Source organism: Dunckerocampus dactyliophorus, chromosome 12 (genome assembly GCF_027744805.1).
Source record: "Dunckerocampus dactyliophorus isolate RoL2022-P2 chromosome 12, RoL_Ddac_1.1, whole genome shotgun sequence".
NCBI classification, from domain to species: Eukaryota; Metazoa; Chordata; class Actinopteri; order Syngnathiformes; family Syngnathidae; genus Dunckerocampus; species Dunckerocampus dactyliophorus.
In genome coordinates, this window is record NC_072830.1 from 20,255,793 (window position 1) to 20,269,981 (window position 14,189).

The 14,189-nt window shown below is 41.9% G+C and overlaps 1 protein-coding gene across 5 annotated transcripts in view; it reads right to left on the reverse strand.

Moving 5' to 3' along the window:
* Positions 1–14,189, reverse strand: part of LOC129191312 (protein jagged-1) — a 46,974-nt gene that overhangs the window by 26,224 nt on the left and 6,561 nt on the right. For all 5 annotated transcript variants that reach the window (XM_054794544.1, XM_054794543.1, XM_054794542.1 and 2 more), the window contains one exon: positions 7,459–7,788. In XM_054794544.1, the coding sequence (XP_054650519.1) occupies positions 7,459–7,788 (330 nt within the window). The remainder of the gene's footprint in view (positions 1–7,458; positions 7,789–14,189) is intronic.

Here is a 14,189-nt window from a genome sequence, read left to right on the forward strand (position 1 = left end):
TGGCAGAGCGCTAGGATTTATTTTAAGATGTGTAGCAAAGCCTGTTTTTTTTTTTATAAGCTGTCCTCAATGAAGTGGTGAGGGGGCGTATATGGGCGAGCTCATACAACCAATGGCGGGTAACAAATGAACAGTGAATTAAACTGTGGAATCCTTTGTTTTGGTATGCAGACCACTATCTGTCTTCGGCGCTCTACTGAGTGCCTTTGTAGTTGGATTATACAGCTAATGTTGAGGCCAATGACGGCACAGTATACTGCTCTACATGAAGCTATCCAACACCGCCCACCCAAAAACACCTGTGCCCCGTACCTCCCCGTCCTGCTGCTTAATAAATTGACCTCCCCTCCGCAGGGGCTTGGATTCCTTTGCTTCCCAGCCCAGACCTACTGCCCTTGTCCCACCGAAAGCACCACCCACCCCCACCCTCCTCTCCAACATCCGCAGGAAATTACCTTGTCTAGTCGCTGGACGCGTCACACCCACAGATACGCTTTTAGGAAGGCGTTAGTGGGGATAGAGGGAGTGGTGCGTCTGTGGAAAACCGCGTGTGTGTGCGTGTTTTTCAGGGAGACTGCCGTTGACGTTAAGTTTTTTTTTTTTTTTTTAAGTACAAATGGTGACAGTATGGACTTTTTGGAAATTTTTTGAAGGCGAAGAAAGTGAATAAAGTCCTGGTCAAGATTTTTTTTTTTTTTTTTTAATGGAAAACTGCACTTTTTTTTGCACTGTTTTGTCTCTTCAGAATGCACAGAGATGAGAAAGACGTGTTCATGTCTCATAAGGATTGTGGAGGATGGACAAAATTCCAAAAAAGTGCAGTTTTCCTTGAAGGAGGTGCTAAGTAGAGCTTCAAAATGCCAAAACAAGAAATGGGAGTGTGACAAAATAACTAGCAATTTATTGCAAACGACTATTACAGTGAAATAGGCTGGCATAGTTTTTTGGGTAAAGGTCAATTTGATTCATATTTTGTTGTTATAAAATAATTTATGTTCTTTATGCCTAATTTATCAGTCTAGGTCAGGGGTCACCAACGTTTTTCCTCGTGAGAGCTAATTTTACAAAATGAAAATGGCCAAGAGCTACTCATTTTTGTAACATTTATTTTCAGAGCTTATTTTAAACCCAAACAAAGCGAATATGCTTGTTTTACCAGAACATTAACAAAATGCTGGTTTTGTATTTCAGAATGCATTTCTTTCTACTGTTCTTTCCTTATTAACTGAAAACCTGAATGAAAAGCAGGCTTGCGGGCACCTCATGTGGTCGTGGGGGGCTACCTGGTGCCCGCGGGCACCACGTTGGTGACCCCTGGTCTAGCTTATGGCATGACATGAATTTTGTATGTTTTGAAATATCAGAGAAGTTTGCATGCTTTTCATTTACTGAAGACAAAAAAGGACGAAAGCAAGCAACAAGTTTGGGCCTGGCAAAGCATCTCCAAGGAAGAATTCAGTGACATCCATGAGCTCCAGATTTCAGCTAATCATTAGCCACAGTTTTAAAACCCTAACAATGGCCTAAGTGTAAATAAAAGGGCTGCAATGCTGCAAAAAATTAAAGCTGAAAGTCTACACTTCACATCACATCTTGACTGTTTTATTGTAAATCCATTTGGGTGGTGTATAAAAGCAAAACCTGTCCCTGTCCAAATACTTCTGGCCCATAACTGTAAGCTGAAATATTTGCGGTGGGTCCTGTCAAAATCCATCACACATAAGTAACCACAGAGAGAAGCGCTTCATAACAGCTTTATTGTAAGTCAGCCCGCTTCTCTCTCTTATCCTCAGGGACAGCAGTAATAATAATGTAGCTCAACATCACCGCAGGGCAAACAAAAAAAAACAAGAAGGGGAAGACTGGGTGGATCGATGGCGATGAAAAGGAAACTATCAGTGGTAATTACACCTGTGTAAGATGCGACTTATTGACATCCACACAGACACACTAGTTTGACAGCAATGCTTCTTTTGTCTCCTTCCAATCCAATTTGCACACAAATTAAATCATTAAAAATGTTTCCCCTGAGATGACTGCGTGGCACATGCGTGGCACATATCTCTTTGGAACACAAGCTTCAAAAATCCTCTGGGAATGTAACGCTCTCTCCTCTCCACTGCGAGGATGAATTCATGATCTGTTCGTTCGGGTGTGTCTGTAGTGGGAAAACCCAAATGTGTGTGTGCGCAAACAATGCACACAAGAGTATCGGCGTACATGCAGGTATGCGAGGCAGCGTGGGAGAGTCAATTAGGGAACAAAGGAGAGGATAGAGTGAAAGAGAGACGCAGGCAGAGAAAGAAAGCTCCTCTCTTCTCGTTGGCCTTCACTGGCTTCACATGATTGGATCCCACACAAACGCCACGACCTGTGCATGTGCAGCCTTTATGATGCTCTGTCCAGTTCCTGTGTCAAAAAGTCATCTTACCCTACATTAGCCGCACCTAATAACATCTCCTCAACAAAGCCCCATTATTGGATTAAAGCATGCATATATTTATATATTTTTGAGGGGCGGCATGGCTCAGGTGGTGGAGTAGTCGTCTCCCAACCTGAAGGTTGCCACTTTAATCCTGCGTCCTCCCGTGATTGTGTGAAAGTATCCTTGGGCAAGATACTGAACCCCCAGTTGCTCCTGATGCTGCGTCATCAGGAGGTAAATGTGCTAGCTGTGTCAAAGCGCTTTGAGTGCCTTGGAGGTGAAAAAAGCGCGACACAAGTGAAAGACCATTTACCATATATTTTCAGCTTGAAATGGTATGTGACTCCTGCAAATGTAAAAATAAAAACATCACAGCATATCATGGCAATCCCCACATACCATGCAAATGCGACCCCTAGGGGCAGCAAGCAGAAATGGCGACTTGAGTAATGGATACATGCCTACCCGACCGCACAGTTTGGTCTTTCAATGTGTTTGAATAAATCCCTCTGTTGTGTTTTAAAAAAATTAATTCATAAATGGCCGCTGTGTCCAAAAATATGCAGATTAAGCAATTTTGACATATTATTGGCCTCAATTAAGCATTTTCAAGCATAAAAAAGACTAAATGGAGTAAAATACAAACACAGTTTAAGGGATTAAAAGGATGTTGATGAACTGTAGTCTACAGTGGCTGCTAGGTGTCACTTAACATACGCACCAGACAACAAATATTGCAGGTTTGAATTATCTCAGAACAGGCACAATAATAAAAGTAATAATCATCATCATCATCATAATAATAACAACAAGTGGTACGGTTGTGGCTGTACTCCCTGACATCACCATCTGTCCACACGTCCGGAAGATATTTATTGAAACACACAGGAGCATGAGTCTTATTTCTGTCTTAAATGGCTTATTTTGTCTGATTATATCGCTTATATTTTTGTAATATGAGTGTAATGGTGACTGTAGGGGTGTTATTGTATGTCTAGAGGGCTCTAATAATATTAAAAACCATACTTAGAAGGTCGTAAACAGGTTTTCTATGTTCCAGCTACAAGAGTATTTGATTTATAAATAAGGAATCATACTTCGCGGAAATTCATTTCGGGTCTGGAACCAATTACTGTACTGTACAACCTCTAAGGGAAGTAAGTGGAATAGGTTAATAACTGCAGAACAGCCATCGCTCTGCCGGGAATTCTGGGCCAAAACTCACATCTTAGGACTACACTGACCCATTAAAATCTATATTAATGGCTTGAAACTGAATTAAGTTACATATGAATATGAACTATATGAACTAGCGCAAAAGTGAACAAACAGGATTCTTTAAAACGGGTACAGTGTGGCCCCCCCGGCGCTGCGCCCATGGCGTGCTCTGAGTCTAGGGATGGGTGGCCCTGATAACACTCTCTAATCAAAGCAATGAGCTAAGACTGAGTAGCAGTGAGGCGCAAAGCATTGCTGTAAACAGGTTATAAACAAGAAATGATGCTTCATTGCAGCATTCCTGATGCTACCATTGAGCTAACTGCAAAGCATAAACAAGGTATCTGCAAATTACAAAATTACAAGAGGATGTTGTTGTTAGAATTGTTGATTAACAACTGCAAATGCCCAATTTTAACTGCAATTCTACAACCCAGATGGAAATCAGATTCCCATGCAGTCAACATCTCAAATACAACCTTTGTCCTTTTGATTGAACATTCTGTGCTTTGAATACAATAGATCAGGGGCTTTCAAAGAGAGCGTATAATAGGGGGAATATAATAGCTTATTCCGCCCCAAAACTGATGTTCTGGAGCATATTTTGTTGTGTTTTGTGCTCACCCCAAGATTCTGTTTACTCCCTCAATGTAGGAATGACAAAAATCGTTTTGCCTTAAAATAACTGAAGTTAGCTTCGCAGGTTTGGAAAAAAAATAGATCTATTTTTCCTCAACCTGCTGTGCCTCCTCTGAAGTGTTCTGATGCCTCACAGGGGAGCAAGGGTTCATGTATGTAGGGTTTGGAGATAAGTTAATATAATTATTGGGGAAAGAAAGACTAAGCGATACAAAAAAGGATGCATTGGAATGACATTTGGCTTAGTCACGCATCAGTTATCAGTGTTTGTGTGCGTCTATACCAGTACCGTGTGGTTGGGGGAGGCAAGTGAGGCAGAGCCTCATAATGAAAAAAAAAAATTAATAATCATAATGATAAGTAGGGGTGTCACGAGATGCCACGATATTAAAGAAGCCAATCAGGCTGTAAACTATGGCATCGCGACTGTGAATGGTAATACTGTATACATGGAAGAGGCAGTGTGCGAGGCAGGATTGGAACCGCACATTAAGTGCTTTACGCACACTATAAAGCTTGCAATCCAACCCACTGTACCTCCGTGTTCCCAGCGTCACTCGCTCGCGACGTGTGGCTGTTTTTTCCATCGAAGTTGAACAGCCGCCACCGTGTTGTTGTCCAAGCAGAAGCTGTAGTAATTCTACATTTGATCAAAGTTACTTAAGATTTGTCAGATCAAAACACAATGGCTGCATACGACTTCTATCAAAACATACGATAGTAGCATCTATTTCACTACTTCCTGGTAGCGCACTCTAAGCATCATGGGATCTGTACTTCTTTTAGCGTCAACATAAAACTAATCTTCTGCAATGTGACAACTATTTTACATGTGTCATTACATAACTACACCAACATAAATTAAACTGTGGTGATTAAAAAAAAAAAAAATTGTTAGTTTTTCTTTCAATTTGTGGCAAAAAGATATCGTCTCATCTTGTTCTCGTGAACCCAATATTGTGCATCATCTCGTCTCATGAGCTGAGTGTATCGTGACACCCCTAATGATTACATAAAATAAATATTAATAATTGTCTATTGGACTTTATTAATGTATTTTCTGTATGATTCAAATCGGGGGGTTTTTTTGGGTTTTTTTTACAATTTTCCTAAGTAAAAATCCCTGAATTTGCACATTCCTGGATCAAATACAGGGCAGAAATCTAAAATGAGACTGCCGTGAGCGTCTCTTCTCAGCTTAGTGCGCAAACCCTGCCTACCGCCTCAGTGCACTCACAGTGTGATCATGGCGTCTGCCAGTTTCTGTTTGTCAGCGTGTCGCCAAAAACATGATGTTGCAGAAACATTTATTATACACCATGACTTTCTACAGCCTCTGTCTTTAATGTAAGTGTGACATCATTATTCTTGCTAATCAGACAATAAAATACAGCAAAATATCATACAGGAGGCGCTTGCAGGCTGTCACACTAGAGAACGCACCACCTCCATCCCTAATAGTCTTTCAGCCACAATGCATTGCTGCCTCCGTGTTACATGTAGTGTGAGACGCACAATGCAATCACAGCACGCACTGGCAAGTGTAATTGGCTGTGGTAGAATCAATCAGCCAAATGGACGGACGCTAATCAATGAGAAGAAAGCTAACAATGATTAAAGTTGTTAGATGTGTGTATGCGTGAGGACACCAGTGTGGAGGATCTAGATTTTGTGAATTACTGGAATTATTGCAGCACAATTTTATGGTTTGTAATGCTCAAATGAAATTCCTCTGATTGAAAGAGAGGAAAGCAGTGTCCTTGCCAAGTTAGACTTTAACCAGGCAGTATACAGTAAAAGACTGAAGTAAAAAAAAAGGTCCCTTTACACTGCAGACTGGTTTGCTGTTATGTATAAAACGGCACTGACATGGAATTTGGGGACAAAGTCCACCTGGCAATATTCCGTTTCCAGACATCAGAAGCCCCATATCACACCACCTGCTAAATCTGTCCCCTTTCCGGCTTTTCCTCAAGCCGTTCTGTGTATTCTGCCTTCTGTGGTCGTATCAGATGCGCCCTTTACACTGTCTTTAAAAGCTGTCTTCTTCCTGTGTTAATGTTCTGTGGCACCGACGCGGTATAAGGGGGACCAGGCCGGGCAAATATCAGAAGCCCCTTTTGCACTGCCTGTAAAAGCCGGGCTTATCCCGAGTTAGTATTCTGTCTGAAAGGGGTTAATGAAGTTGATCAAGCAATTTTTCGCCTTCCGAGATAATATTAAAAAGCCCATTTTATACTGTCTGCAAAAGACAGGATTGTTCCCTCGTCGCTGTTTTGTTTTTTTTTTATAAATGGCACCGATATAGAAAAAGGGATGGAATGAAACGGTCAATTTTCCAGCATCAGAGGTAGTATCAGAGCCGTAACAGGCGGGAAGACATTTGTATAAATGGTGAATGCAGATCACACTTGGCATTCACTCCTCCTGCCCTGTTGTGTTGGAAGCTGTGTTGCTGTGTGAAAGAGGTTTATGTCAAATGGTTCATACTTCTCTGGTCTTTAAATGTAACACATACCTTTAGTGTTTTGGGACTCGAGTGCTATGTCAAAGAAAAGTAAGACAGAGTGGGTTCAGGTGTATTAATAAAGGGACGGCTGATTGGTTGAATAATCAATATCGTTGGGCTAATAAAAGATTAATTACTGTACTCTGCTCGGGTGAGGGGATGAAAAGTAGAGCAGTCAGCAGTTCAATACTATATACGCTATAGTTTTTAGCATTGCCTTGTGGTGCATTTTTTCAGCAACTAATCGTAACAATGACAAAAAAAAAAATCGCTGTCTGACCTGCATCCCCTCACACATAGTGATAAAAAACACAAGTACATAGGAGTACAAATGAAGACAAGGGTAGTTAATTCTAGTATTCATGATGCTGTTCCATATGTGGGATGTAACTGTTATGGTTTGAGAATGATTTCCATTGTGAGTCAATTAAAGGTGATGGACCTGAGCGCGGCACTCTAAAAGGGAATTTCCCTACCAGATCTAGTGATAAACCCTTTGTCACCCGGCCCCGCTTGGCAGGGGAGGGAAAGAAAAGGAATCTGAACTCTGCCTCTGAGGGTGATTGTTATTCCACCCAGCCTCAGTTTGAGTGCATTGTTGTACTTGAAGCTTAGTCTGTTACCTTGGTAACCCCACAGATAACCAGCTTTGCCCCCCTGTACTTACTGGCCAGGCGTATTTGAAGGGAATGACAATGAGTCCATTAGTCCCATCCTCTCCACCACCTCCTCCATCATGACCATGGTGACGGAGCGACAGGGAATTTCCTCCCAGGATCTTTGTGCCACCTGAGCCAAAGGTGCAGGCTCCGGTGGGGACGACGCGGTTTTGGTACTCTTTGAGGCAGGCTTGAAAAAAAGTGTCGCACTGGTCTCGCGAAGAGCAGCGCTGCCCCACTCCAACCTGGAGGTCGCAACAGTTGCCGTTCAGCAGGAGTCCGTTAGGGTTCTGGTAGTGACGGATCTGGAGCTCGAACATCCCCACCGTGCACACCGCCTACAAACAGAGAGACATCATGACATCATGCTTAAAAATTCCGCCTTTACAAATTTGATTGACACAGTGCAATCAACCTTTACAATCAAACGAGACATTTTGCCTCCTCTTCCAGGAAAAAAAAAACAAAAATACAAAAATGCAAAACATTACACAACTTATAAACTTGTAAAAGTTGTAATCTTTTTTTTTATGTTATCTGTTACAACAAAATTCAACAAACAGAAGTGCAGCAAACAAACACACACAAGCCTTCTGCCTGACATGTTCACGACCACAATAAACAGTCGGACATCAAAGAGTCTTGACTCGACACAAAACTTCTGGGTCACTACAATATCATATTTGCCTGTAGAGAGGACTTTAACATTACATACATAAAATCAACAATAATGGTCATGTAGTGACCCGGACCTTATGTGCGATGTTTAGGGTTCTGTGTTGTCCGCCGGCTGTTTGTGGAGCTGTGAATGCGTCAGGCTAAGAGCTTGCGTGTGTGTGTGTGTGTGTGTGTGTGTGTGTGTGTGTGTGTGCCGCACTACTTTCGCTGATATTCTTCTACCTAAATTTGCTGATATTCTAATGCCGTGGTCCCATATCAAAGCAAACAAAGCTCTGGTATCGGAAATGTATTGGCAGATTCAGGTATCGGGACTGGAAAAATGTGGATCGGTGCATCCCTACCTACAATGTGCAGGATTTCAATAGATTCTCTTCACAAAGAGACACCAACACGAATGTATGACTAAAACTGCTTATAGATGCTTCACACCAGCATACTGTATATCAGTCGTTCAGCAAAGTGAGAGGGAATATTGGTAGAAAGACTTCAAGCTCCTGTGCAATAATCCTTTGATTATCTTTTCATTTTGATCTCTTTTCTTTTCTCCTCCTGCGTGTCACGGCCACTCCCGGTGTATTTTGCACTCTCCTGTCAAGGGAGGAGGAGGAGGAGAGCAGTTTCTCCTCCTCCGCCTCCTCTTCTCTCTACATCGGAACAAGCTGTAATGTGCCTCCTGTCATTTCTCATTCCTCTGACTATTTTCTCTGTCACCATTCTTCCTTTCATTCACCCTAATGGTTGGAAATGAGTGGGTGGAGGACACACACACACGCACACACACACACACACGTGCACACACTCAGTCAAGAGTTAACAAGACCCCCTGAGAGTCTGAAAGCAGAAGGGTCAGGTGTGTGTGTGTGTGCGTGCGTGTGTGCGTGAGTGCTTGTTTAGGGGTGTAATCGGTCTGCCAGGGGTGAACCAACTGCTTTGGCTGACAACAGTGGCTTAAAAAAACATGAAGTTATCTCTGTTTGCCATCAAAACGCCACTGAGTAATAAAGCCCATTTATTTACGCGAAGCATTCTTGCGCAACACTGAACTAAAGACAGCTCATTAAGAGCCATAATCGCCCCCCACGCCCACAGTGTTGTCCATGGCAAAACGTCATACACAAACAAATGATGGTGTGTGTCAGCTGCAGACCGGCATTTGAACCACAGCATCAAACCTTCAATAAAGCCCAATTCTGTCAATGCAGAGTCTATACCAGAGCTATTCAACCATCAAACCTTTTGCAGCCGATTTCCCTGAACAGCACATCTCCCCTGTCATATAGAGGATCTTTGACTCGTGTTTTTGCAGTAGATCCTTAAAAACAGCACAGCATTCATTCCATATACTGTATTTTTGACTACCACTTTCGCAGTAGATTCTTAAGAAGAGAACAGTACTCATGTATGACCACCAATTGCATTTTTACAGTAGATTTCTCAAAACCACTGAGCCCTCCTGTCATATATAAGATCTTACACTGCTGTTTTGACTCTATTCATGAAGTTTTAAGATATGACAGAGACATGCAGTATCATTTTGTTGAATAGCCCTGATCTACAATAATGTACCAATACCTTTAAAGGGTACCACTACTCTGACAAGCGACTATATTGCTACATAAGCCCCATCCTGCTCCTGTCCCAGAGCTGCTGGGAGATGAAATCGAGGGATCAGTGGTCCAGGGGGCAAATCTATGGGGGGTTAAAGACATCTACATCAAAAGGCCGGTGGGGATATAGTGGTGCCCATCACTCTACACCCTCCTTTCTTCCTCCTCCTCTCCTGTCTGTGTCCGAGTCGTTCCCGGCATTCCGGTATTTCAACACTCAATCTAACCAGAGACAAGAGATGCCAGCCATTTCCGCACTGTACCCAAAAACATGACCGAAACAAAAAAACAAAACAAACAACAACAATCCAAAGGCCACTCCTTGCATTACGGCATCTGTGTGAATGACTGAAGTGGGTTACAAGTAAAGCCAGATGTTTCAAACAGGAGCCCATTGTGAAATCTCCTAGTAACCACCTACACAAAAGTGTTCATCTTTGAACGAGCAGATGGATTTGGAATCAGTACAGTTGCATAAATGGTGTAAATACAAGAGATAAGATACAATAACCTTGTTTATTATCATATGCACAGCAAGGAAATTCTTCCCTTGCTTTCCATAACAAATGCCAGTAACACAAGAATGAACAGAAAAGATAAAAAGTAGGTAATATATATACAGTAGGAGAGGCAGGACTTTGAAGTAAAAACTGGAGATGCTCGAAATTGGCTTTCTTGCCGATATCCAGTATATTGACTAAGCATGCACCGATTGATTGGCAAGCCGATTGGCTGGCGCCAATTTCCTTAATTTTGGGGTATCCCCAATCGGCCGATAATTACGTATGAAACCGATCTTATCTACAGATCTTACCTACCTCTGCAAATGTCTGAGAGTCAGCCACCATACCCTTTTGCTCTGCCAGACTGGCAGCTAGCAATCCAGCAAAGGCTGAAGCTAAAGCTAGCTGTAGCAAAGAGCCAGGCAGCGGCCCGCTGTTAGCGCCTATGAGCTGTGAAAATTAGCAAAGCTACTGTAACCGAGGATTTCAGGATGCCCACTGATGTTGTGAAAGTTCAGAGTAAATAAAGGACAAGGGGGCCACAGCTACAGGAGGCATCTTTATTCATGTACTGTACACAGCCCGTCTCTTTAGCAACAGTCAAGGGACCTTCTCAACACAACACACTTCCAGACGTCAAAATAAGAGCGCTGTGCTTCACATGCTGTTTACTTGTGGTAAAAAATTAAGGGTGTCATTAAAAAAATAAGCTTACACTGTTATGAGGAAAATGATGGAGTTCATGGCATTGAAAGACCGGTCATTTCGGTCGCTGTGCACTTTACTTATTATTTATGTAGTTTTTATGATTGTTTTTTAAAATGTGAAAAATAAAAGATGAAAAGTAACTGATATAATTTTGTAGTACAATCAGATAAATTATTCATTCAGCACGTCACGCATGAACGCAGCATGAACAAAACAGATTAGAAGGTGCCGTACTCCCCCCTCGCATAAGCACCACTTTACATTCATTGGAAATTGCTTATTTACAATGAAAAGGCAAAACTTGGAAATAATTCCAGACTGTGAACATACAGAGCTAGTTTGTTGCTGTGTATGTCATTACTCACGCGCCGATATCATTATAGGCAGAAAAACTGATACCGATATGAACCGATGGCTCCTGTTTATGCCAATACTGTTTTCAGCGCCAAAAACTTTAACAGGCAGTGTGAAAGGGGTAGACGTGGCACAGTCAGGTCCCGACATAGCAGAACACCCCTTAAAACAGCCACCATCCCACTTGTATATCTTATGTCCAAAGCCAGAAAATTCAGGGGGAACAGTTCCATCATTCCCAGCTTTAATAGGCGGTGTGAAAGGAGCTAGATGCTGCAGTTTTGCACCGTCTGTGTGAAAGGGCAACTGACCAATTTTAACAACCGAAGAAAGACTTTAGCAATAAAATCTTACAGCAGGGGTCGACAACCCTACTAGTCAATCTTTGGGAGTTTGCCGGTCGATTGTGAGAACATTTGAAAAAAAGAGTATTATCACCTCAGTGCCCTCACCTCCCGGAAAGCGACCAACAGGCACGCATTTTGTCCACTGAACACGCCCGTATACGCCTCGCCGCTAGCCAGGCAGCAACCTGCAAGCCCCCGCAAAGAGTCCAGTCCCCAAAACCCTGCTGGAGGTACACTAGTACACCCGCTCGCCTCGTACACCGAGGATGCGAGCGTCTTTGTCACATACACATGAACGCACAGGCGACAGTGCGCAGGAGGATTTTGGTCTCAAAAAGGTGACCACTGTCTTACAGGATGGTGTCTAGCATGGGTGTAACAATTCATCTAATACAGTGATTTATATTCCTATGATGCATATGTCTTTGGCAAGTTGCCATTCATCGATCTAACATCTTTTAAAAGGTAATCAATCGATTGCATCAATACTAGGAAATAAAGCATTGGATTTAAGCACAGCGGGCTTTACATGGATGTGTGTGTTTTTTAGCACTTTAATGATAAAGACATTAAACGTTACTCAATTCAGTCTGCCTGTCTGTGATGTCATCGCCACGCGCCAGCAGACAACAACTCGTAGCATGGCGGATGGCAGAAGACGAGCCGGCGAGCGATTAATAATTAAGCTACCATTACGGTCCGGTGTGTGGAAATATTTTGGCTTTTGCAAAGAGGGAGATGTTCTAAATAAGTCGCTCGCTATTTGTAGGATATTCAAGATTCAAGAGTTTTATTGTCATATGCACAGTAAAACAGGTAGTTTGCTATGCAATGAAATTCTTGTTCTGTTCATTCTCCCAGAAAAAGAAAGAAAGAAAAACAAGAAAATGAATAAGAACATCAGAAACATAAATACCAATAAATTAAGCAACAACAACAGAAGACACATTAATGTAAAGGTCAAGTACAACACCATGGCAACACGACAAATGTCTCCAACCACCTATTAAGGCGCTATGGGATTTCACGTAATGCTGACCGTCGGCACCTCTTGCAGTAGCAAGTAGCGGGTAAACCTACTGTTAATTCAACCTTAAGATTATTATTTTGACATTAATATCGTATTATTTTTATGTTGAAAAACTAAAGCAGAAGCAGCAGGTAAACCTACTATTGAAATGTTGGCTGCACTTACTGTACTTTTTTTGAAAATGTATTGAGTATTGAAAATGAGAGAAGAAAAGCTTAACCTCCTGTTAATTCAACCCCAAGTGTTGGTTGCACTTTATTCAAATAAAATGTGAATGCATTTGCCATTAATTGTTGTTTACTTGTTTGTTTATATCCATAATTAATTTATACCTGATTCCCATACAAAAAAAAAACTGTGGGCCTTTAAGACACTTCACCTGCACTGTCCAGTATCCAGGTATTTATTTCACAGTCAGACTGGTTGAATTTTTGGATAAAAAGCTATGAATCAATTTAAAGTTACTGAATCGTTTCGGATCGTATCGTTCTAAATGAACCAATATCGTCCCTGAATCGTATATCGGCAACCATGAATCATGATACGAATCAAATCGTCATTAAAATGAATCATTAAATCCATACATCATACCATCTCTCCTAAAGTCTTACATATTACATGCTCCCCTTTTGAAGATTGACTCAAATCCTACTCATAGTCATAACCTGCAGAAATATGACACCTCATTACATTTTTGGATGCAACAAACTGAGCCTGATCCAACATTTCTACAACGACAGCTGGAAGTCACGTTAGCTTCCGTGGGCATCTATTGATGATCCACCTCAAGAGGCTGTGTGTGTGTGTGTGTGGTCAGAGAATGCAGGGAGTGGAGTGTGTTGCTGCTCAGCCGTGGACACACACACACAGTGCTGCCCGAACATTCACACGCCCCATAGTTTGCTCGGCTGTGGCCCGGGGGTCTCTGCACACACCCAGGACTACACAGATGCTTGATGTGTGTTTAGTGTTAATAAAACACGCTTGTATTACACAGACATATGTGAGTGCACACACACACACACACACACACACACACACACACACACACGGGCTACCTCACATCACAGGCATCCTTGACAGCTGTAGAGCATAAAGTCAGTGTTGTGTTACTGCATTAATACTTCTATACAGTTTTTTTTCTTATAAAGCTCTGCAACACCTGCACTAAAGTAATATGGCGTCCAACATGTGTACATGTAAATTGATGATGATGCATCAAGCAGCAAAATTCAGTACTCAGTTTAATGAGACCCAATACAAGAGCCGTGGAACAGATTCTACCTTAAGAAAGACAATAATGCTCTTTTCTGACCCAAATAACAAACATACTGTTAATTTATCTTTACAAAGGGTGAGATGCACTGCTATAAACATACAGCACCTCCTGTTAATTCAACTGAAGGACGTATGAAACAGTCATGAAGCATATAATGTGCATTTTTTGTCACATAAAATATGTTACCAAGTGATTTCATCATCATGTTTGCAACCATGCGATTACTATGG